The 22,469-nt window shown below is 37.5% G+C and overlaps 1 protein-coding gene across 2 annotated transcripts in view; it reads right to left on the bottom strand.

The window, feature by feature from the left end:
• The window catches only part of Atp10d (ATPase phospholipid transporting 10D (putative)), a 112,868-nt gene that overhangs the window by 6,000 nt on the left and 84,399 nt on the right, over positions 1-22,469 (bottom strand). For both annotated transcript variants that reach the window (XM_027938441.2, XM_071614259.1), the window contains 7 exons: positions 20,752-20,936; positions 14,112-14,421; positions 11,647-11,723; positions 10,373-10,498; positions 7,015-7,215; positions 2,457-2,537; positions 1,153-1,257 (listed from right to left, as the gene is read on the bottom strand). In XM_027938441.2, coding sequence (XP_027794242.1) covers positions 1,153-1,257; positions 2,457-2,537; positions 7,015-7,215; positions 10,373-10,498; positions 11,647-11,723; positions 14,112-14,421; positions 20,752-20,936 — 1,085 coding nt within the window. The remainder of the gene's footprint in view (positions 1-1,152; positions 1,258-2,456; positions 2,538-7,014; positions 7,216-10,372; positions 10,499-11,646; positions 11,724-14,111; positions 14,422-20,751; positions 20,937-22,469) is intronic.

The raw sequence follows: 22,469 nt of genomic DNA, 5'->3' as shown, positions 1-22,469 counted from the left end.
ACAAATAAATATTCAACTGTACTTAGGAAAAACTGCTAAAAGTAATTTGATAAATATAACCTTGTGTATTTTAAACCATAACCTCATTCAGCTATTTCCTGTTTGAAATCCATTCATTACCAGGATGGTGAATATACCTCCAATCCTCATTCATCATTCATTTGTCCATTCAAATATTTTCTGAACACCTATTCTGTGCCAGTTTTGTCCCTGATACTGGTATATAGTGGTGAATAAAATAGGCATGAATCTTGCCTCACAAAAAATTATAATCTAATGCAGAAAATAAACATGAGTCAGATAATCAAAATTAAATGAATAATTATAAATTATTACTATAGGTCTGAAAATTAGAGAATGGATGTTTAGGGAAAAACTCTAGAGGGAAATAGCATTTTTGCTGAGACCTAAAGTGACCTAAAATAACATTCAAATTGGGTAAAATTTATGGATACAAGGGGGAATTAAGAATATTTCCATTAAAATATACAGTCAGTGCCAGGGCCCTGATATGATAAGAAGCTCAAGGAAGCTGAGAAGTTGAAAAAAGAGATAATATGGTTCCAGCCCTCAAATAAGTGAAAATGAGGCTGGGGACAGAAGTAAGGACACCATTGCATGAGGCCTTACAGGCTATTCCAGGGCTTTCAGAGTATATTTCAGGTGCAATAGGAAGCCACTGAGGAGTTTTACACAAGGAAGAACAAAAATAGTTGTTTTCTTTTTTTTAAAAATATTATGATAAAGGCATAAAATCATTGCTTACTAGAGTCAATGTATCAGGGTTATGGCACAACATCTGTTTTTATTTTAGTTGAAAGACGTCAGCTTGATCTTGAAGAATGTTGGCCATAGAAATATAATTATTTTCTAAGCTTGACTCACACCTCCAGGAACCACCCATCATTGATATTACCAAGAGGACCAGGCAGGTGTTTTCTACTTCCAGTAGCAACATTTCAACCTTGGCATTATGGTACTCTATGAACACCAAGAGTAACTGTGAATCAAGCTTCTACTGTGGAATCACTCTCTTCTCATGAGCATGTAATCTTCTAAGCATGATGGGTTTAGCAGGTTCACTGCTAATAGAAGACACATCCCTAAGCATAAAGAGCTTCAGGTTACCTCAGGAGCGGGAAAGTCACTCACCAAACTCTTGCTTTCGATGACCAGATGGAGGAGAATGATGAACAAAGCCGCTGTGTTTAGGGGGTTTCCAAATGTAAAGATGTCAATGTCTGAACCCTGGTAGGTCTGCAGGAGAAGACAGCAGCAGGTGAACAAAAAAGACCTCCAAGGTGTGAGCAACACCACTCGACAACAGCTCAACACAGGCTTGAGTCCTTTCTACAATGTTCCTAGTAACTGTCTTTTAGGATAAATGAACATTTCCAGAAGAGAGACTGATTCCCTCTCAGACAGGTCATCTAAGTTTTAAATTTTTCAGATGGGATTCCTTTGTAATTTGAATCATAATTCATTTTCCTGGAAACTCTTACACATATTTATAGTTCTTCAAGGTACAGACAAATATTAAATTCGTTCCACTTAATACATCTTTGAAGCAGCTATTATGGCTGCCCATGCCTCTCCTAGGCAAATATCCCCCTGTCCTACCTGTATGTCCTCAACTTCATCCAGTCCTCAAATGAATAATCTTATCTTCACCACACTCTTCTGAATACACTACAGGTGGCCTTGTCTATGTTCCTCTTGAAGCATAGAATAGCCAGACTATTCTAGTTAGGCTAATTCAAGTGATTTAATTTGAGTAGCGAATATGAGAATTGCTACCTTAGAGATCACCATTTTTCTTACTTCCAATATTGTACTTTGTTAATACCATCCATGATGGAGTAAGTGTTTTCCTCTGGGAAGAGGTGTATGCAGATACGCAGCTAATCTATGCTGCTTTGTGTTTGGTGTTAGGCTGAATTTTTAACATTAATTTTATGCTTCTGTGCTTAGTAATATTTCTTTATCTGTAAAATTGGGTCTTTTAGTTTTGAAGAGACTACTTATGGGAACTTATTAACACTCCGGATGTCATACTGGTATAATTAGCCTAACACTAATAAAAACTTTCATATTCTAACTTTGCCTCTCTGATATTTGACTAATCTAATTAGATGGTCAGACCTTCAATTTTATTCACGTCATTGATACATATTATTAAGCAGTTCAAGCTAACAAGAACCAAGAAGTTGGGAATGTAGCTCAGGGGTAGACCACTTGCTAGCATCCTATTATCACAAAAACTAACAACAAGAAGAAGAGAACCGAGAGAATTCAGCGAGGTATTTCATTTAATCCACAACCTAACATACTATTTAGGAGGTGGTTAGAATTTAGTCAATCAACAATCAACCTGATTTTATGAGCAATTTACACTTCTACAGACTAATCCTGGAGCCAGAGTACAAGGAAGAATGATTCATTAATCAAATACTTACAAAATAAGGCACAAAGAAGCAGACCAGGCTTTGATAAAATGCATCCAACAACGTGATCCAGAAGGTGAGGGGCAAGTACGCCTGGAAAAGACACAGTGTGTTAGGGAGGGAGTAAAACTGACAAGGGGCAAGGGTCAAACAGAGTCAAGAAACAACACAAACCAGTGCTTGTTTTTGCTTCTCTGAGAGAAAATTCTATTCCTTCATTCTTTCACTCATAAAACAGGGGTGGGGGGGACTTGTCAACAGCAGCAGAAAAATGAGGGCGGTCGAATGTGATTTAAAAAAAAAGTTCTTAAAGAGAATATTATGAAGCTCACTGAATTCATTTAAAATCTAATTTTGTCACTGGATCAATTTCCTTTTGGTGCTGGGGGTCAAACCTGGGGTCTCCTGCATGCTAAGTATGTGCTCTACCTCTGAGCTATATCCCCAATCCCTTTTGGATTGATTTTAAATCTACCTGAAGCAGGGTGAGTAATCCTAACTTTTCATTTCCTATTGATCAGAAAGTACTATTCTGAAAACTTCTCCAAATCCACCTACTTCTCTATATCTTCCACCCAGTTTGCCATCAGCTCCCCTACAAGCCTGGAAAGCAATCTAAATGCCTCCTTTACTCTCTTTCCTACCCTCATCCAGTCGTCCCATAACAGACAGTTGGCTTTCTAAAATGTAAATTAATTCATGTTATCTCCCTAACTAATTAAACTGACTCCTTTCAGTCAGTCCAGTGCCTTCCTGCTGTGTTTACAATACAATCTTAAGTTCCTTCTCAGGACCTATAGGGTCCTGCATGGTCTGTCCACACAATAGGTCTCCAAGATCACTTCTTACATTATTATCCCACAGCACAGACTTTAATGCCAGATCCATTCCTTCCTGTCCTCTTCTCTCTCTCTGTGCTCTTCTCACATGATGGTTCCTCATTATCCATATCCTATTGTAAATACCACCTCCCCAGAAAGGCACAACACACCAGTCTAAACATCATGCCCACTCATCCCTTACTACCATGGCATCCTTAGCCATTGCTCATCAGTATCACAGATCATCTTATTTGTTTACTTAATGAAATTCTGGTTATCTCTATTGAATGCAAATTTTGTAGAGTAGGACTATGACTCTTATTTCAAGTAATCAAAACAGTGTTTGGTACAGAGTAGGTACTAAACAAATATTTATTGGGATAATAAGCTATTCTATAATAGCTCATGTACTAAACTGCTTCCTACCCAAAGCTTGTAAAAAGAGAGAAAGATCAAGTAGAGACACTAGTCAAATAATTGAAAATGGGTCCTCAAAGAAGAGCCAATTCTTAGTAAGTTAATGTGTGTGAAAATGGATTGTGTACATTCAGACCCAGCATGGAAGAGTTGGGTGTGTGTTATTGATAGGTGCCATGGAAAAAAATGGAAACGTGTGTCATATTCCTGAACTAGTTCTTCTTTTCTTGATATGTTTTCCTTAGCCTTGTTTTCTTTCAGTACAAACAGAATCTGAAACCTCCTTGAAATGTCTATTGCTTCTTGAAGAATAAAGCCTTATATATACAAATTCCCCATATGCATTCTTCCATTCTTCAAAAAACTATACTTCTTTGTCCTTTAGAAAATCAAAGCACTGAGGTTCATTTTCCACTCTATGTTTTCCCAGTATCTCTTATTATTTCCTCACGGGAAATGATGGGATACTTTGTCTGTCTTTCTTCACATGTCCATTGCTCCTAGACCAGAAGCAGCACGGTCCAATAGAGGAAGAGAATGTGTTAGAGACAAAGGGACAAAAAGGGATAACCAATGTGAAGTCAACCAAAATGCCACTGGACAAGAGAGAAAGATCTAGGGATAAGTTAAAGTGTGACTTCACACTTTTGGGGGAAGAGAGGCTGTTCAAAAAAACCGAGATTGAAAAGGTAAAAAGTACAACTTCCTCATGGTCACATGAAGAAGAGGACTTACAACAGGAGTAAAGAGAGAAGAGACAAGGGTAAGATAAATCCGAGACTGGAGGGATTCACTCATGGGATCTCCTGGAAAAAGAAATGGAAAATCTGAACATGAAGTAAAAGGAAAGTGTGATAAGAGATAGGGAAGAGGTGATAGCTTCTTGGAAGGGGATCCTCTGACTGTAGACTTCCAGACTCTTCTGGTTGAGGAGATTCTATAGCCCTGGAGTGTACATTTTGTGACACCAAAGACAGGAAATGATCTAAACATAAAGCTGAATTTGCTTAGAGGCCGAGTTCAAAGAGAGGACACATTCTGGAAGGAAAGTCAATGAAATTACCTGTTGTTGATAGCCAAATGCTGTGAATCTGTCTGCTATTATATCGTGTTTTATAAAATAGGCTAGCTCAGTAGAATAATGTGGACAGAGAAATGATAACAGGGTCCAACAGCAGGAAACAATGAGTTCAATTTTCCCAAGAGTAAGAACCAGTTTCAATCTTCAGTCTGTACAAATGGGCTTCTAAAACACTAGCTATAGAAAGTTTGAAAGCCTCTCTTCTATCCCCAATTGACTTTAATTTAACTTAGGCCTAAGGTGCACCCAATATCAACCATAAAATCCTGTTATCCTGGCCTTGAACTTTAAGTCACACTGGACTTCTTTAGGGAAATGCCATATAGTTTCTTGATTTGAATGAGCTGGATGATCTTCCTGAAGCCTGAATATATGACTTCCCTGTGATAACTCTTCCAGATAGCTAAAGATACTGGGTAATTTTCCCTTCCATGAAAGGCTGTTCAAGTAAAAATAAAGTTAGACTGATGAAAATAAATGCATCATTTTACAAATTTCTCATTTCCTCAAGTTTCTGTTAATTCTGGGGAATAAAGTAAAAATATGAAAAGCTGAATGTGGTTAGAAATTTTACATGTATTCTTTTCCTTAATCTTCCTATCATGTCCATATAGTAAATAAACTGAAACACAGGCAAGTTAAATAACTTGGTCACATGCCACAGACCCAGAATGAGAGGTCTGGCTAAATACGGTTAAATAGAACCCATTACATCTCACACATGCTGATCCATGTCAATGTCAAGTGGAGCCAACACACAGATTTCCTATGATATGTGTCACTTGTTCTGTCCACTACTTCTACAGCAAACCCTTTGTCTTAATCCATTGAGTCCATCTCTGTCCTGGGGAGTGATGGTTATCCCAGACATGGTCAAAAAGAAACTGATCCTTCTAAGCACAGTGATAAACACAGGGAAATGCATGTGACAAGCTAGGCCAAGAGTCAGAGCCAGGAAATTTACAGTTGCTTGAAGAATAACAATGTTCTATCACCATTACTCCTGGATTTTGCAGCTATATGAGCCAATCCATTTCCCTTTTCCATCAAGCTAATCTGAGATATATATATATATATATATATATATATATATATATATATATATATATATATATATATAATATACACTTAGATAATATAAATATTTAATATAACTATATAAATATCTATACATATATGTATTTTACATATATGTTTTATATATGTATATATGTATGATTTTTTGGGGGGGTCATTTACAAATGTTAGTCAGAACTCTGGCTAACAGAGTTCTCTTCTCAACCCTGGAACATTGGACCAGGTAGACCACTTGGCTTTGTCCACTTACAGGTGTCTAAAGCTCCTGGTTCAGCTCAGTCCCTGAAATCCTAACAATGTTTTTGTGACAGCACTTTGGATTTCTGACCGTGGGTGGGAAACTCAGGGTCTAAAGAGCACATCAGAAGCATCAGAGTTCTTGCTGCCACTTAACACAAAAGTAGACAGCAGGGGCTTAGAGACCAGGCTTCAATTATGCCACTCATTAGCTCTGTGACTTGACCAGATTACCAAAGGCAATTCCTTATACTTGATTTTCCTCATCTGCAAAGTACAGATTACAATAGCACCTACCTTGCAGGGATATTTTGAGAATTAAATTTATGCATGTTAAGCATTTAGAATAGTACCTGACATTGTATAAATGTTCTTAAATTCAATATTAAAGTTGGTTAATATTAATTTTATAAAAGAAGAACTAGAAAGAAAAGACTTTTTAGACAGACCCCTACCTCTTAATAGGCAATTACAGTCCTCTATGTAAGAGATAATGAGGGAATGATAGAAGCAAGGGATTAGCTGTCTGATTTTTGGAAAAATAACCTCTTTGAAGTTCAGATTCCCTATTTAAAAATGGAAACAATACTGGGTTCTATCTCAAAAGGTTTTCTTTAAGATAAATAAGGCCTGGAATATTTAATAGCAGAATAAATGGTACAGTAGGGTCTAATAAATGCTAAATAGTATTAGCATTATTAGTTGTGAGGTTGCAAACATGGGATTTCTTCTTATGAGTACCAAGGCCTTTAATTGATTTATCTATGTTCATATCAGAGATGAGTAATTTAGTATCTGCCCTGGAGTAGATATCCTTTTAAAAAATCAGACATTTTAAATAGTTCTGAGTAGACTGCAATATTTGGACTGGGTTGATTGACAAATACACTGGCTTTGACCATGGGGTGCATCTAAGCCTTTTTGCCTTGGCACCTACCTCTGATTTCTGACCACTCTGATAAAGTTCAGGCAATTGCATGAGAGTCTCTGCAGACACATCCTTCTCCAAAACACCATAAATGACCGGAGGAGCAGATGTGAAGAGGAGGTTGAAGAAGATCAAAACCCAATAGTCAGTCATGGATGTTCCTGAAAACCCACAAAAAAACTGGTACCAGAAAAGGAGGTTCACATAGGCCTATGGACACAAAGAGAAACATGACCTTAGAAACGGCAGTGCATACTGTAACCACACATTCTTTTTTTTTTTATTTTAATATTTATTTATAGATGTAGACGGACACAACACAATTCCTCTATTTTTATGTGGTGCTGAGGATCGAACCCGGGTCCTGCCCGTGCTAGGTGAGCCCTCTACCACTGAGCCACAATCCAAGCCCACCACACATTCTATGTGTTGCAATTTTGAGCTGTGTAACCTCAGCTGCTCTGCAGAAAGGCAAGGCCACAACTTGCGTGGCAGGCTTTTTTTTTTTTTTTTTTGGTAAATGTGTTTTTAAGCTAAAATAAAGATACACACACACACACACATACACATACACACACATATACACACAACACCACTTAGTATGTGTTGGTGACACTATTCCAAATGCTTTACAAATAATTCATTTAATCTTCATAACAACTTGGGAATTCGTTTATTCCATTTTACAGATGAGTAAACTGAATGCAAAGAACTAAATGTTTGTGCACTCCCAAATTCATATATTCAAATCTTAATCCCCAGTGTGATGGTATCAGGAGGTTGAACCCTTGAGAAATAAGTAGGTCGTGATGGTAGAGCCCCGTGAATGGAATCAGTGCCCTTTATAAAATGGACTCGAGAGAGCTCTTACTTTCCTTTACAATGTGAGGACACCTTGAGGAGTTTACAACCCAAAAGGGAGCCCTCACCAGAAGTCAACCATGCTGGCACCCTGATCTCAGATTTCCAGCCTCCAGAAACTGTGAGAAGTAAAGTTCTGTTGTTTATAAGCCATCCATATTTGGTGTTCTATTACAGCAACCTGAACAGACAGACACTGAGGCACAGTAAGGCTAAGGAATTTACCCAAAGCCACCCAACTGATGAATGACAGTCAGTGATCAACTGAGACATTTTTGTTCTAGATGAAGAGAACCTACCCCAGTGCCTGGCACAGAGCAGGCACTGCACAAATGTTCATTTTCTTGTTTTCTGCTTTCATAGTTATTTCTCAGTGGTGAGATGGTACCAGCAGAGTGGCCAACCATCCCAGTACGGTTGGGACTGAAGGATTCCCAGGCAGTGAGACCCTCATGCTAAAACTGGAAAGTCCCAGGCAAACCTGACCAATAGGGTGCTCTAGAAGCCAGGCATATGCAACCTACATGGTTTTACCAGTACGTCCTCTCAGACAAACCAAGCCCACAGTACCAAAAGCTCTTAGCTCTCAAACTGAGTAAGGCAAAGGAAAAGACACTGGGCTTAGGTTCAGAGGGTTTTCTTTCAAGGCCTAACGATACTGCCTATTGATTAGCTTTAGGCCATTTTCCCAATATTTCTAAATTTTGGTTTTCTCTTGTGTAAAATGAGGATTACATCAACCCAGGACTTAACATCAAGATCAAGTTAGAAAGTATTCAGGCTTTGTGAAGTGTCTTACAAATGTTAAGATGACATTGGCATCACGGATACACGAGAACCTTATATCGAGGGCCACAATTCTTAGAATAGACTTTCATTGTAGTGTGGGGACATGTACTATGCTTGGATCCTGAAAAGATAAACATAGTAGATACACATGGCTTGATACATTACCCTGGGATATGGATCCACAGGCTTCATCAATATCTCAAAAGCCTGACACCCAAGAAATACAATCTCAAAAAGATAAGCTATTTTAATGGCTTCTATTCCTGGTTCATTTCTCCATAGCTTATAAAATATCCACTGATTAGCTAGGTAAGTAAGAAGTAAAAATCAAGTCTATAGGATATCAGTATAAATGAGTATCTAAGGGTTACAAAGCCTAAATGGCAGGTCTTAATTCCCTGGAGGTGCACTCCACTAACTAAAGTGCCCTTCGTCTCCAAGAACATGTAGTTTCTTTTTCTATTATTTCTGCTTATTAACCCTTGGGTTTAATCTCAGGATAAAAGCAGGGAGGTAGGAGTGGCTTGCATCACAATAGGAAAAAGGTAGAAATAAGCGAAGTATTTAAAAAAATAAAAACTTGGAAGAGGGACTGCTTTCTAAAAATCATGGAACATTTAAGTCAAAATTTTAAATTATAAGTCATAACTTTTCCCAGAATCATAAACTGAGGCAGAGACTTTCTATGTTCAAATATTTTTATAAAGTGTCTGAGTATAATTAAACTTTGACTAAATGTGCTAATGGGACTTAGTAAAGAACTTCCTAAAAAGTTCATTGTGCCATATGAAAAAAAAAATGTTCCTGACCTTGCTTTCTCCTCTCTCTCTCTCTCTCACACACACACATAAAGAGAGAGAGAGAGAGAGAGAGAGAGAGAGAGAGAGAGAGAGAGAGAAATATTGGGATATCTTAAAAATGACCCATTATTTTTGTCTAAAGATGGTATTTCAATAGAGTGATATAAACTAGTCTACTACTTACATGCTACATGTGGACTTTAAAGATGGAATTGGCCTAAAAATCAGATGTATTTATATAATCAGCCCACTAACAAGATATCTAAGTGAATCAACGTGAAGTCAACCTGATTTTATAAGAAGGAAAAGAAATATAAATGAGATGCTGAGGAACAGAAGTTAGAACTTCCAGTCAAATTCTGCCCTGTTGGGAGTTACATAATCAACAGAAAGGTCCATTACTATTAAGTAACTATCAAGCCCAAACAGACTACATAAGCTGGATAGAAAATTCCCAAGGCTGTGAGTGTGGCCTGCTCCAGGCTGGACATGATATGGGATTTCATCTGTATCTGTCTCTAGTACACCACAGGAGACATCGATTGGGGACAGCAGATATTTTTTTTTATCTCCAGTAAAATGGAAGCAAACCTTTTCATTTTATACTGTCAGCATTGAATGTTTCATAATTCTGTTTGTCAGAATCTTTTTATAGAAGGCCAAAAATTGGATTTTAAATGAACCAGACAGGACTTAATTGAATTCAAATGCATAGGGAGTACCAGGGACAGGCCTTGCAATTTGCTGTTAGCAGTTCAAACACACACGCTCCCAGATTATTTCTGGTAAGACAGCAGGACTGCTTCTGCTTGTTCCCCAAACACCAACAATGTGAGCTTAGCCTAGGACACTTCCATTGTCCTTGATACAACCAGGATTAAAACTGGGGGATGGGGAGGGGACAAATTCTTACATACCACATTTTTGTAGAAAAAATAGAGGATCATGTTGGAAAGTCGTGTGTAACACCAGTGTCCATGGACAAGAAGGAGCTTGCTCAGATGTCTGAACTGAGAAATGGCGAAGTCACTGGCCATCACAGCCTGCAGACGCAATGGGGAGAGAAGGCCACCCTGAGCAACAGAACCTGTTACAACAGCCACAGCCTGGCACGGACTGCCTGACCCCCATTACACTCCAACTAATCAAATCTACACTGCAAGTAAATAAAAAGAGAACACACACACACACACACACACACACACACACACAGCAGCAGCAGCAATAACAAAACAAAACCATATACAAAGCTAATTCTACACTTTCTGAAATGGTCACATGAAATAAGACTTTGGTTCCTAGTATGCAATAGAAATCAGGTCCCTTAGCAAGAACTTTGTCTTCTGCATTACAATATGATTTTGCCTCTCTCTCTCTTTAAATATTTATTTTTTAGTTGTAGTTGGACACAATATCTTTATTTATTTATTTTTATGTGGTGCTGAGGATCGAATCCAGGACCTGACACGTGCTAAGCAAGCGCTCTACCGCTGAGTCACAACCCCAGCCCATGTTTTTGCTTCTCTTGAGTGAAGAAAATATTAAAAACTCTTGCAGTCAGGACTTCTTATACCTTTGTATAATGGATCAAGCAAAGAAGAATCCAAAGCTGTCATCTTTCATGGAGATGTTGTCATATATAATTCTTGGGAAACCCTGCTCTAATATTCCACTTTCTGCTGACAGCCCTTGATCCATACATTAAATATAGTCTTTCAGATTACACGCTTTTATCTGAAGTTTGTGCCTAAAATATGAAGGAACACACACACACACACACACACATATACACACAGGCAAATAGGATACTCCCATCTCCCTCCTAACCGTCTCACATCCTCCCCTTTCCCTTCCCTTCCCTACTCATCCTCAAGATCTTTATATATTTATATATTTATTCAAATTCTTATGGTTTTCCTCAGTGCCAGAATTTACAAAGCTATTGTAGGGTTAAAAAATAAAATCCCATGATTTAAATATGCTCTATTTTTAAAACAGAACAACGACCCACGCAACTAAAATTCCCCAGGAAAATACTGTACATTCATCTTGTAAATAATCCATGAATGAATCGATACATTTCCAGTTTCCAACTCTTAGCTAACCACATAGCCTCATTTTACCATGGAGAAGGTTGCCCTCAGATAGACAGGTCAAGGTCATGGTCTTTGGATGCACAACATCTACTCACTTGCATGCCTTCTTGACCTGAGACCCCAACCCCGATGTCTGCCACTTGTATCATGCTAACATCATTGGCACCATCACCTTCATGAGACAGGAGAAAAGGTGAGAAACACATGAGGAATAAAGATGCATACTTTGCAATTCAGTAGAGGCTATGCATGTGAAAAAAAAATCGCTTTCAAGGTTTATTCCATTTCCCCAAGTTACCTGGACGCTAATTAAGCAGAAATTAAATGTGGCATCCCACTGAAGAGTTTGGAACTCAATAGTGTCTTAAGGTCCTTCATGTTATGGCATACACCTACCTCAACTAAATATCCCTTATTTCCATGCCACCCATACTGCTTTCAATTCTCCAGCTTTATCTGCTCCTTCTACACAGGTGACATCTCTCTCTCTCTCTCTCTTTTTTTTTTTTATAATACTGTATTCATCATCACCACATCCTCTTGATGAATTCCACTTGTTCTTAATATCAGATTAGACATGATTTTCTCTGGGAAAAACTTCTCCTATTCCTTTTAGATAAGATGCCCCTTCCTTAGGCTTTAGTACCACCCTGTACATCTCTATTATACCTATCACATGACATTATGGTTAAATGTAGATTTTTTTGGTCTCCTCCAACATGGGGAGCTTCCTAGAAAGAGGTATTACACTCCTGCTGGTAATGAACTGATATTGTTCCTAAATATCAGCTTGCTAATCATTCATATGTTTTCTGGTAATAGCATCCTGATGTTCTTTGGGAATTCTGCATTCATGTGATTTGTTAGAGTGAATCAAAACACTCATATTTATGGGTGGGAAACTGACCCAGATTTGGAAATCAACATATTTTTATTACCTGGCCTTAGTGATTGTTCAATCATGGGCATATGATTCAGCCTAATTAATATAATTATAAAGTCCAGGGATTCTAGCTTCAGGGGTACCTTGAATAATTCATTTATTTATATCTTTGTTCAACAAGATAACCAACAGAATTTCACCCTTTCTCATCTAAATACTTAAGTATCTTACAACTTCACCTCATACCACTTCTCTCCATGTATACTCATTCTTTGCTGGTCTTACAATAAATACCAAGCGCTCTGATATTTACCAGAATTCAGATTCACCAATTTATATCTCTATTCAATTCCTTACTGCTCAATTCCAGACCTTTATTCTAGCTGCATACTTAACATATTTGCTCACATACCTAATGGACTTTTCAAACTTCACAAGTGTTAAGACCCAACTCCTAATTCCCTCCGTCTCCAGCTCAGTAAATGGTGGTCCTATTCTTTCTAGTCTTAGACTGAGACTTGGTATTCCCTTTGGCAACTCTTTCCCTCATGTAATACAACCAATTCATCAGCATATGTCATCAGCTTTTTCTTTAAACCTTGTTGGTTTGCTCCCATTTAGGCCCACGCCATCGCTCTTCCCTGAATTATTTCAGTATCCTACCATTTTCCTTACCTTTGTAACCTAACAATCATTCTCACATAGCAGGCAACAAGATTCTTTAAACTTAAGGTAGATCAGGTCCCATCTTTGCTTGAAATATTCTACTTGCTTTTCATCTCTTCAGAGTAGAGCCAAAATTTTATAGTGGCCGTTTTGACCCTTGAGATCTGGCCACCTGCCCTTTATGAAACTTCTTTACCCTTTAGTAACCTTCAGAAATCTCCTCCCTTTGCTAATCTGCTCTGGCCTTGGACACAGAAAACATGGTCCACTTCACGGCTTTTTTGTCATCCTCTCTGCCAAGAAAGTTCTCCCCCAGATCTTCTATAGCTCCCTTATCATTCCCTCACGTCTGCTCACAGACCGTCTTAGCAGTGAGACCTTCTCTGAAATTTTAACCCCTTTCACCATCTCTAATGGTCCACATTCCCCATTTTTCCCCCAATAGCATTTGTCCCTATCTCATAGCTTCCACATTTGTGTCTTTTGTTCATTTATTCTTCTGTACATCCTCCTACGAGATGGAGGCTCCTTAACAAAAGGAACTTGGTCAATTTTATATACTGTTATTTCTCCACTGTCTAGGAAAAAAGCTTGGAATAAAGAAGATATTCAGTAGATATTTGTTGGATGTTTAAATAAATGAGTTGTTCATGAACCTGAAGTTAACTTTCCTGAAGGTAGAACTGGATTTTTCAGTTCTAAGAGACAACGTTCCACTCTGCTTAACTGTTGAGTTGGGGGTCTGCCATGGATCCCAAGGAGTCCTGACTATTATATTGTTTTCTGTGTCACATGCCTAACATCTGGTTCAGAGCAGGTGGTCAAATAAGAGATGAAGGGACAGATAGAGGAGATGGAGGGGATAAAGGGATGTGGAGAAAAAGGGGAGAGAAAGTGTGGAAGAAAAAGGACAGACAGAAGGGCAGGCATACAGAACAACGGACAGGCAGGAAGATCAGCCGCTGCTGTGCGTGAAAGAGGAACGCGCTGAGCTCCATCTGTCCCACTCACCGATGGCCAGGGTCATCACCCGGAGATGGTTGCGTACCAATTTCACTACCTCGCTTTTCTGCAGCGGTGTGGCTCTGCAGCAGACCACAGCTTGGCACCAAGCAGTCAGCTCCAGGAACTGTCTCTGCAGACTCTCTTGCAGGGCAAACTCAAGGGTCTTCCCAGTGATAACGAGTCCAGCCCGTGGCCCTGAGTCCTGAGGGACAGGAGTCTGACGGAAGTCCTCCCTTAAAGATGCTTGCTCTGGAAGGACTGAATGCTTCTTCTGAAGTTCTTTCAAAATTGTGCCAATCAGCATCTCACAGGCATCCTTGAACCAAGAGACGAAGACAGTTAACCTGGGGGCTCTGTTGGAGAGCCAGCTACATTTTCCATTGTCATTCTTTGGCAATTGCAGAATCGAGGCAACCTCGGGTATTTTCAGAGACTTCACAGCTCTTCCAAGAACTCTGTGTGTATGTGGGGATGAGTTAAAGGATGCGGGGAGCATCTCACCCCCAATTCTACAGTTGCAGTGTCTATATAAAATGCAAAATTATTAGTGTGGTTAATAATTTAATTTCTCAGTTAACCACAAGAGTCCTTTGGTCTCATTCTGCCACTTATTAGCTGCTTGATCTTAGGCAAGCCTCTCTGAGTCTCTACTTTCTCATTTGAAAAATGCAAGTGTTACATCTATCTTAATACTGTTTTGAGAACTCAGTGAATAACACATGAAAAACTCCTAGTATAAGGTACAATGCAGCAGACATTTAAAACGAAATCATTTTTATTTTCTTTTTAAAAAAATTAGTTCTAATCAGTTATACATGAAATAGAAAGTTTTTTTTTTTTTTTTGATTCAACACATTCATTCACTCGCTTGATATTTATTGAGCAACTGCATATTAGAAAACATTCTAGGCTCTGGGGATGCATCAATGGACACAATAGTTCCCACCCTCGTGGAGCTTACATTCTACACTAGTGAAGAAGTTCTTCTGAAGCCAAGAAGACTAACTGCTGCGCCCCTCCCCTGACACAGGCAATGGCAAGGCCCTACTGAGGTGGATGGCGCAAGGCGTCCATTCTCTGGAGGAGTGCAGTATGTTTCTGGGAATGGGCTGATTTGTTTTTGTATTCCTTTAATAAGTATAGTTGCGATTTCTCATATGACCTTTAAGTATGAAGGAAAAAACATGACTTTCCCAATTAATGCAACTACTTCTAAAGAATAGATTTGTTTGCTCTAAATGCAATGATTCAGCTGTGGAGTGTAAATTGTTAATGTCTAATGAAAAACTCCCTGTATTCCTGTCAAGGAAGTTTTTGAGAAATTAAATTAAAATCTAGAGAAGAAAAATTAATGTTAAGAAGACAGATTAGTGCTTGGTACTGGGCAACTTGTTCTTGTTCCTGTGCACAATGGTTTGTGCTCTTACTCTTGTTTGATTAAAATTAATAACAAGTCAACCACTTGCGGTAACCATGGCACCGGTCCCAGTCAGTAAGTCAAGAAAGAATAGTCAAGGTATAGGCCAATAGTTTGGGACATTTGTAACTATTATTAAAAGTTAACTAAGCAGAAACAGCTCAAAGCAAAACGCGAACTGAAAGTACAAATGCTTGCTTATGCATAAGCCAAGATACATTCTTCTATTCTAATTGTAGCTACGTAATATTTTGTTTCTTTGAATAATGATTCCTGTTTTGTAACCACAAAGTACTGTGAGCCTGCCAAAATGAAAAGTATATATGATCAACTTCACAAGTAAAGATTGGGATCAACACCTTCACTTTGGTGTCTGTGTTGTTTCTCCACCCCTCTTTCGCCGACTCCTCACCATCCGTTCGTCTCCTGAGACCCCCTGTTGGAGCTGGTCTCCAACAACTAACCATAAACTTATCTGGAAATTACTGTGTTAAATGACCACAAAGGACAGAGCCCAAATCCAATGATATACTTAAATGTATATATTAATCCCAAAATAGTTCATTAATGAAAAAGTCCTTCATTTAGTGCTTATTTTCTCTGATTTTAAATGTTCTACCAAACATTTCTCAATTCAGAACAAAGTAAGAGGAGGAAGAAAGAAATATATATGGATATGTAGGGATGAGACAGCAAAGATTTAATAACCACATAAATTATAAAGAAGGGATTTGCTGTTTTGAATATAGTTTGTCACCACCAAAACTCACACCGAGTCTTAATTCCCCCATGTAATGGTACTGAATGGTGATAGGATCTCCAAGAGGTGAGGCCCAGTGGGAGGTGATCTGGTCATTACTATCCTTGTGAGGAGATTAATGCTGGTCTTTCTGAATGGCTTCGGTCTAGTAGAAACAGATTAGTTCTCTCAAGAACAGGTTGTTATAAGAGTCAGCCTGGCCCATCCTTACACGTTTGTTTTTCCTCTTTGCCAGGTGAACTCTTCCACACTCACTGTTTTCATATGCACTCCTGCTGTGTGATGCTATCTGGCATGAAGTTTTCACCAGGAGCTGCAGATGGTACCATGCTCTTGGACTTCCAGAACCGTGAGCTAAATAAACCTTCTTTTTCTTTATAAAGTACCAGCCTTGGGTATTCTGTTATAAGAACACTAAATGCACTAAGACAAGATTCAACTATGAAATGGAGCTCCCTTGCAACCTTTATCTTAAAACAAATTTGATTCCATGTACTTCCAAAGCTATTAAGAAAAAGTATACAATAAAGAATCAGATATGATGTTTATAACTGAAAAAAATAGACACAATATTATGAAAGTATAGACTGTAAATTATATGCTTGTAGCACATAGAATAGAATCTAGGTGAATATTTATCAAAATATGGTTATAAACTGATTATGGATGTTTTATCCTCTTTTATTTGGGTGTATGTTTGGTTTTTACAAATTAACTATTTTCATGATAAAAATAATACAGAAACACACATATAACCTTCATTATTTGTGGATTCACATTTGTGATAAATTTGAACCTCCTAGTTCAAATTTATCTGTAATCCCACATTTAATACTTTCAGTGCTTTGTAGTCACATGTTGACCTGCACAGAGTGGCGTTTGAATCATGTGATGTGTACATCCCCAGATGAAGCTGAACAAGTTGATGCTTCTCATGGCATGTTGTTGTTTTTTTTCTTTTAAATTGTTCTTCTTTTTGTTGCTGATTTTGCTATTTAAATGGCTCTCAATCAGTACTATAGTGCTGTCCCACTCCTTAGCACGCAAAGGCTGTGATGTGCTTTATTGAGAAATTACGTGTATCAGCTAAGCTTTGTCCAGGTGAGAAGTCTAGCGCTGCTGCTGCCCAAGCATCTAATGTTAATAAATTAATACAATATATGAAATAAGCCTGTCACTAAACAGAAACATACACAAAACAAAGTTGTGTATTCATCAGCTAATAAAATGTCATGTCCAGAGGCCTATAGGAAGCTAACTTTATATTCCCTCCAAGAACAAGTCAGTCTTCCCTAATTCAGAGTTTGTCATAACTCTATAAAACATACTTCCACTAATAATGAGAACTAATTCTGTACGTATAATGTGTAATCTATAAAAGAATAGGAAAGCATACTGAAATGGGAATCTGGAAATTTAACATATAGTCCGTGCTTGATGAGCAATCAGTTGGGGGTACTCAGAGAATTCACAATTTTTGAAGTCTCTGGCTTTATATAAAATGAGACAATTCATCTGTTTTGTCCATTTGTTATAATTGTCAAATGAGATCATGTATGTAAATCTGTTTATAATTTTTAATAAACATTACAAAGATAAAAACTTACTATTATTAGGGTAAAAAAACTGAAATGAAATTACAAACTTAAAGCTTAAAAAATTAAACAAAGACTCTTGAGAGTTCTTTATATATCCTAATGCAGAAAATAACCCAGGACATAATTATATGAGAACAAATAAAGAAAAAAAAACTTTTATAAGAATGGAAACCAAGTAAGGTTGGTGAGAGACTATGCTTTTGCAAACTGAGGAGCAAAGTTGATGGGAATTTGTAAAACTTAGCCACAGAAATAACTTCAGACATCCATTCATTGAGTGGCAGGTGGGCACATGGAATGTTACAGAGGTAATTCTTTCACTAAATGATAAATTAGATTGCATAACCCTCAAATCTTTTTTAACAATTAGGATGCCTGAGGGGTGGGGGTAGGGAAAAGGGAAGGAAATTAAATACTAGTGACTGTGCCTCTGCTCATAAAAATATAAATCATGTTCATTGTGTTCTGTTTAGTTATCTGGAAAATCCACACATGTGGAATAGCTATCAGTAGCAAATAATACTAGCTACAGTAGATAGTCACTGAATATTTCTTAAATTGGTAGTCTAAAAGCCTTCTGGTGAAAGTTATATATTTATAAATAAGTCGATTTCATAATCCTACTTTTTCACAGTTCATAAAACTAAGTCACTAGATAACAATTTTATAATATGCATCTCAAAAAATTATAAGATTTTGAATATTTTCACCACAAATGATAAATATTTGTATAGAAATATTTAGCCTTATTTAAACATTACCAAAAATATACGTTTTATATATATATATATTAGGTAATATTTAATATACACATTATGTATATATACATATGTAATATGTATATATTATGTAACATGTACATGATATATACATGAAACACTCCATTACTATATACAATTTTTATGTTTTTAGGTATCTGTTTAAAAATAAGTTTAATTATTTTTTAAGAATCTGTAAAAGTACCAAAAATAATAATAAATAAATAAAAGGAAAAGAAAGAAAACCAGCACAGAAGTATTTTAGAAGTTTCACAGGCACAACCATGCCAGTATACACTAGCTGACTGATTCTCTTGGTTATATGTATTACTTCCAAAAAATGATACCACTTAAAAAGCATTTTCAATCTTGGCACTACTGACATTTGGGCTACATAATTCTTGGTTGAGGGGGGGGAGCTATTCTGTCCATTGTAAGATATTTAGTAATAACTTTGGCCTCTGCCCTCTGGATACAGTAGCAACCCTCCTTCCCCCAGTTGTGATGACCCAAATGTCTCCATACACTGCCAAGTATCCCTTAGGGCACAATTCATCCTTGGTTGAGAAGGGTGATCTTAAAGAGCTAGCTAAGCCATGTTATACCTTGCCTCCCATGACATGGTTCCACAAGTCTATTGTCATAGACATAGAAAACACTTCCCCTGACAAATGTCCACAAGAAACCCCAGGCCCATCAGGCATGCGACACCGTGTGCAATTTCATGTATGCAGACTCAAGAACTATCTGGAAGGAGGATGTTCCCAGTGTCAACAGAAGTTTTCTCTGAGGGAGAATTCTACTGTTTTAACTTCTTCTTATAGTTTTCTATATTATTTGAATGTTTAATAATGTCTACCTATTGTACTTAAAATCAAGATAAAATAAATTTCTTCATCTTTAAAAAATTTCTACTTCAAGATCAAACAGCAATAATTGATTTATCTCGCATTCACTAAACCTCTCAGCAATCTATATTTTCTTATTTAACTCCCATAACCACCCTATGACATAGGCATTGTCTCATCTTACAGGTAAGGAAAAAGCAGCTCAGGACAGTAAGTCACCTCCAAAGATACCTGGTCAGTGCAGGCAAGCATTTGACCCCCAGTCTCACCAGCCACTTAGGCCACATCCATTTTTAATTACTAAAATGACTAGCACTTTCTTAGACTCAGCCTCCTGACAGTACAGGGCCCTGGCTGGTGGCTGTGGTTATGGGTCCACTGCCTGCAGAGATTCCATTCGGTATTGAACAAGGAGAATTCTCTATCCTCAAAATGTATGATCCAGCCAAGACTAATGGAGGCCTACCATAAAAACATGGCTGACCATTTGTGGCATCCTTGTGACGTAGGATTCAGATGTGATTCCAAGGGAAGCTCTGGACAACGTCAGGGAAGAGGCTGCTGTCATGGCATGTTGCTAATGGCTAAGACTCAATTAGGAAGGAGGAAGGGGACAGGATTTCCCAAGCCAAATAAATAGTAGCCACAGATCTTGGAAGATACTATACTACAATTCTTCTGAACAAAACTAGGGACCAAACAATAAATAAATAAAGAAAGAAAAGGCTGGGTCTAAATCTGTTAAATTACTTCAAAAACAACTTTTTCCCCTTCAACAGTTCATTGGTAATATTCTGAGGAGCACTACCTAAGAATTACCACTAGAGGGCATGGTTACACTGAGCATCTATTTTTAGAATGATCCTAAAATATTTATTTACCTGATTCTAACAGAAATTATCACTTCCCCTCCACTTAAAAGGGAAATAGATTCCTATCCAAGGACTTGATGTATTTTTTTTTTTTTTTGGATGTCTTATTGAATCCCTGGCAATTCAGTAGGGAGTGGGAAAAAATAAAATCAAAATAAATAGGATATTCCTAATGCCTTTATCCAGCAATGATTCCTCTGAATCATTATGATTTTCCACCAATCTTTTAGAAAAAACAATAACATCCTCCCCAAATACAAGTTAGGTCTCTGGATAGAATAAATATCAAGAAGTTAAAAGTTATCAGCTTTTCTTTCTCCTTATGTACATCAAATTCCAAATGCTCCACTGGTTTTGAAAAGAATAGGATTAGTTTAATCTCATCATACATACTTTGCTTTGGGTATTAAGGATAAAGAGCTTGTCATCTGGCTCCAGCAGTTTGCATGCATAAGCTATGTTGATAGCTGTCTCCTGCTTGTCCCCTGTCAGCATCCAGATCTTGATGCCAGCTTTATGAAGGGCCTCTATGGCCTCAGGGACTCCCTCTTGCAGGCGGTCTTCAATGCCAGTAGCACCTAAAAATAGTCAAAGTACAAGTCTTATAAGAAACCAAGGCCAGAAGAAGCTTAACTTGTCTATAATGGAATCCTATCTACCATTAACTAAGTCAATCCCTAACTATTCAGACTGTCCAGAGATCCAAATGGGGTGTGAAAACCCAGATGAAAGTCATATACAAAGGAATATTTTGGGGAGGGAAGCTTAGGGGATTGATGAGTTTATCAAAAAACAGACCAATGTTTTGTTCTCCTTTTGGCTAGCTTTCTTATCCATACATTTAAGGGTTTGATTTAATTATTTACATAATCTTGTTCTGCAAATTATAAAGACAGGCTTTTAAAAACACTTTTTCCAATAAAATGTAATGTCTATTTGCAATGCAGTTTCATTATGTAAGTCCAAGATTTCCCTTTCTGAAACAATTGGGGCCATTTGTGTTTTGGATTTCAGAAGCTTTTAGATTTTATAAAGGTAATATAGCACATATACCCTACTTTGTGATACCTGGTAATCAAGCATATTAATATTTCTACAGGAAATCTTACAAGTTTTCATGCTAATTAAGATAATAAATACTATAAATAGTCTTACATCAAATCAGGCCTGATTTTGCTGTCAAATGAGTTTTGGCATGAAACCCTCAGAGCATTTTTTATTTTGGAATTGCAGATGAGGAAATATGGACCTATGCTACTTACAGTGTCATAGAGAAATTACTTAGGAATTGGTATCATTATTCTTTGTAATAGATATGGAAATTGTTGTTTACTCCTAAACAAAGGAATGGAACTCAGAAGCTGGTCTTTTACTGTGTTAGTGATTTCATTAGACAGTGGATCTCCATACTCTAAGGGAGTGGTTCTCAAACCTGACTGTCCCTTAGAATCAGCTAGGAAGATATTAAAAGTTCCAGTGCCCAGGTCACACACCAGACCAATGTAGTCGGAATTCCTGGGGATAAGAGCAGGCATCAGCACTATTTAAAGCTCTTCAGCTTATTCCAAGATACAGCTCAACCTGACAGAAGAGGTATTGTCTTTTGTGCAATTTTGGTTGAAATCAGGAAGTTAGAGAAGAGAAATAGATTTTATTAGATTTGTTACAGGTATAGGCACAGAATAAAGAACATAGACCTGAAGCCAGGCAGACCTGAGTTTCATGTTTGGTTAGTTAGTAACTAACTGTCAGTAAACAACATGTGACCTTGAACAAATCATTGAACTGCTTGCTCTATGCCCCGTTTTTTTTCTAAATAAGATAGAAATTCAGGTGAGAATTTAAAAAGACAACACATATTAAGCACCTTAACTGATGCCAGGCAAAAAACTTTCCCCATCTTTTCTTGAGCCAGGGTATTTGTTTGGCTTTTTCTGTTAGGTGTTGGAGTTTAAATGACCTTCTTAAGAATAACCACCCTAATCAAATAAAAGGTCTAGATTATTGTAGTGGAAAGTAGAATGGAATGGCTTAGAAGCTGGGTATATATTTGACTGCACAAGAGAAGCAGAGCCACATACATTTATTAGATTAAAGTGAAAAAAGAAAAA

Source organism: Marmota flaviventris, chromosome 7, assembly GCF_047511675.1.
Source record: "Marmota flaviventris isolate mMarFla1 chromosome 7, mMarFla1.hap1, whole genome shotgun sequence".
Lineage (NCBI taxonomy): Eukaryota > Metazoa > Chordata > Mammalia > Rodentia > Sciuridae > Marmota > Marmota flaviventris.
Note: the sequence above shows the minus strand (reverse complement) of the source record. Positions and strands in the feature narration are given on the sequence as shown.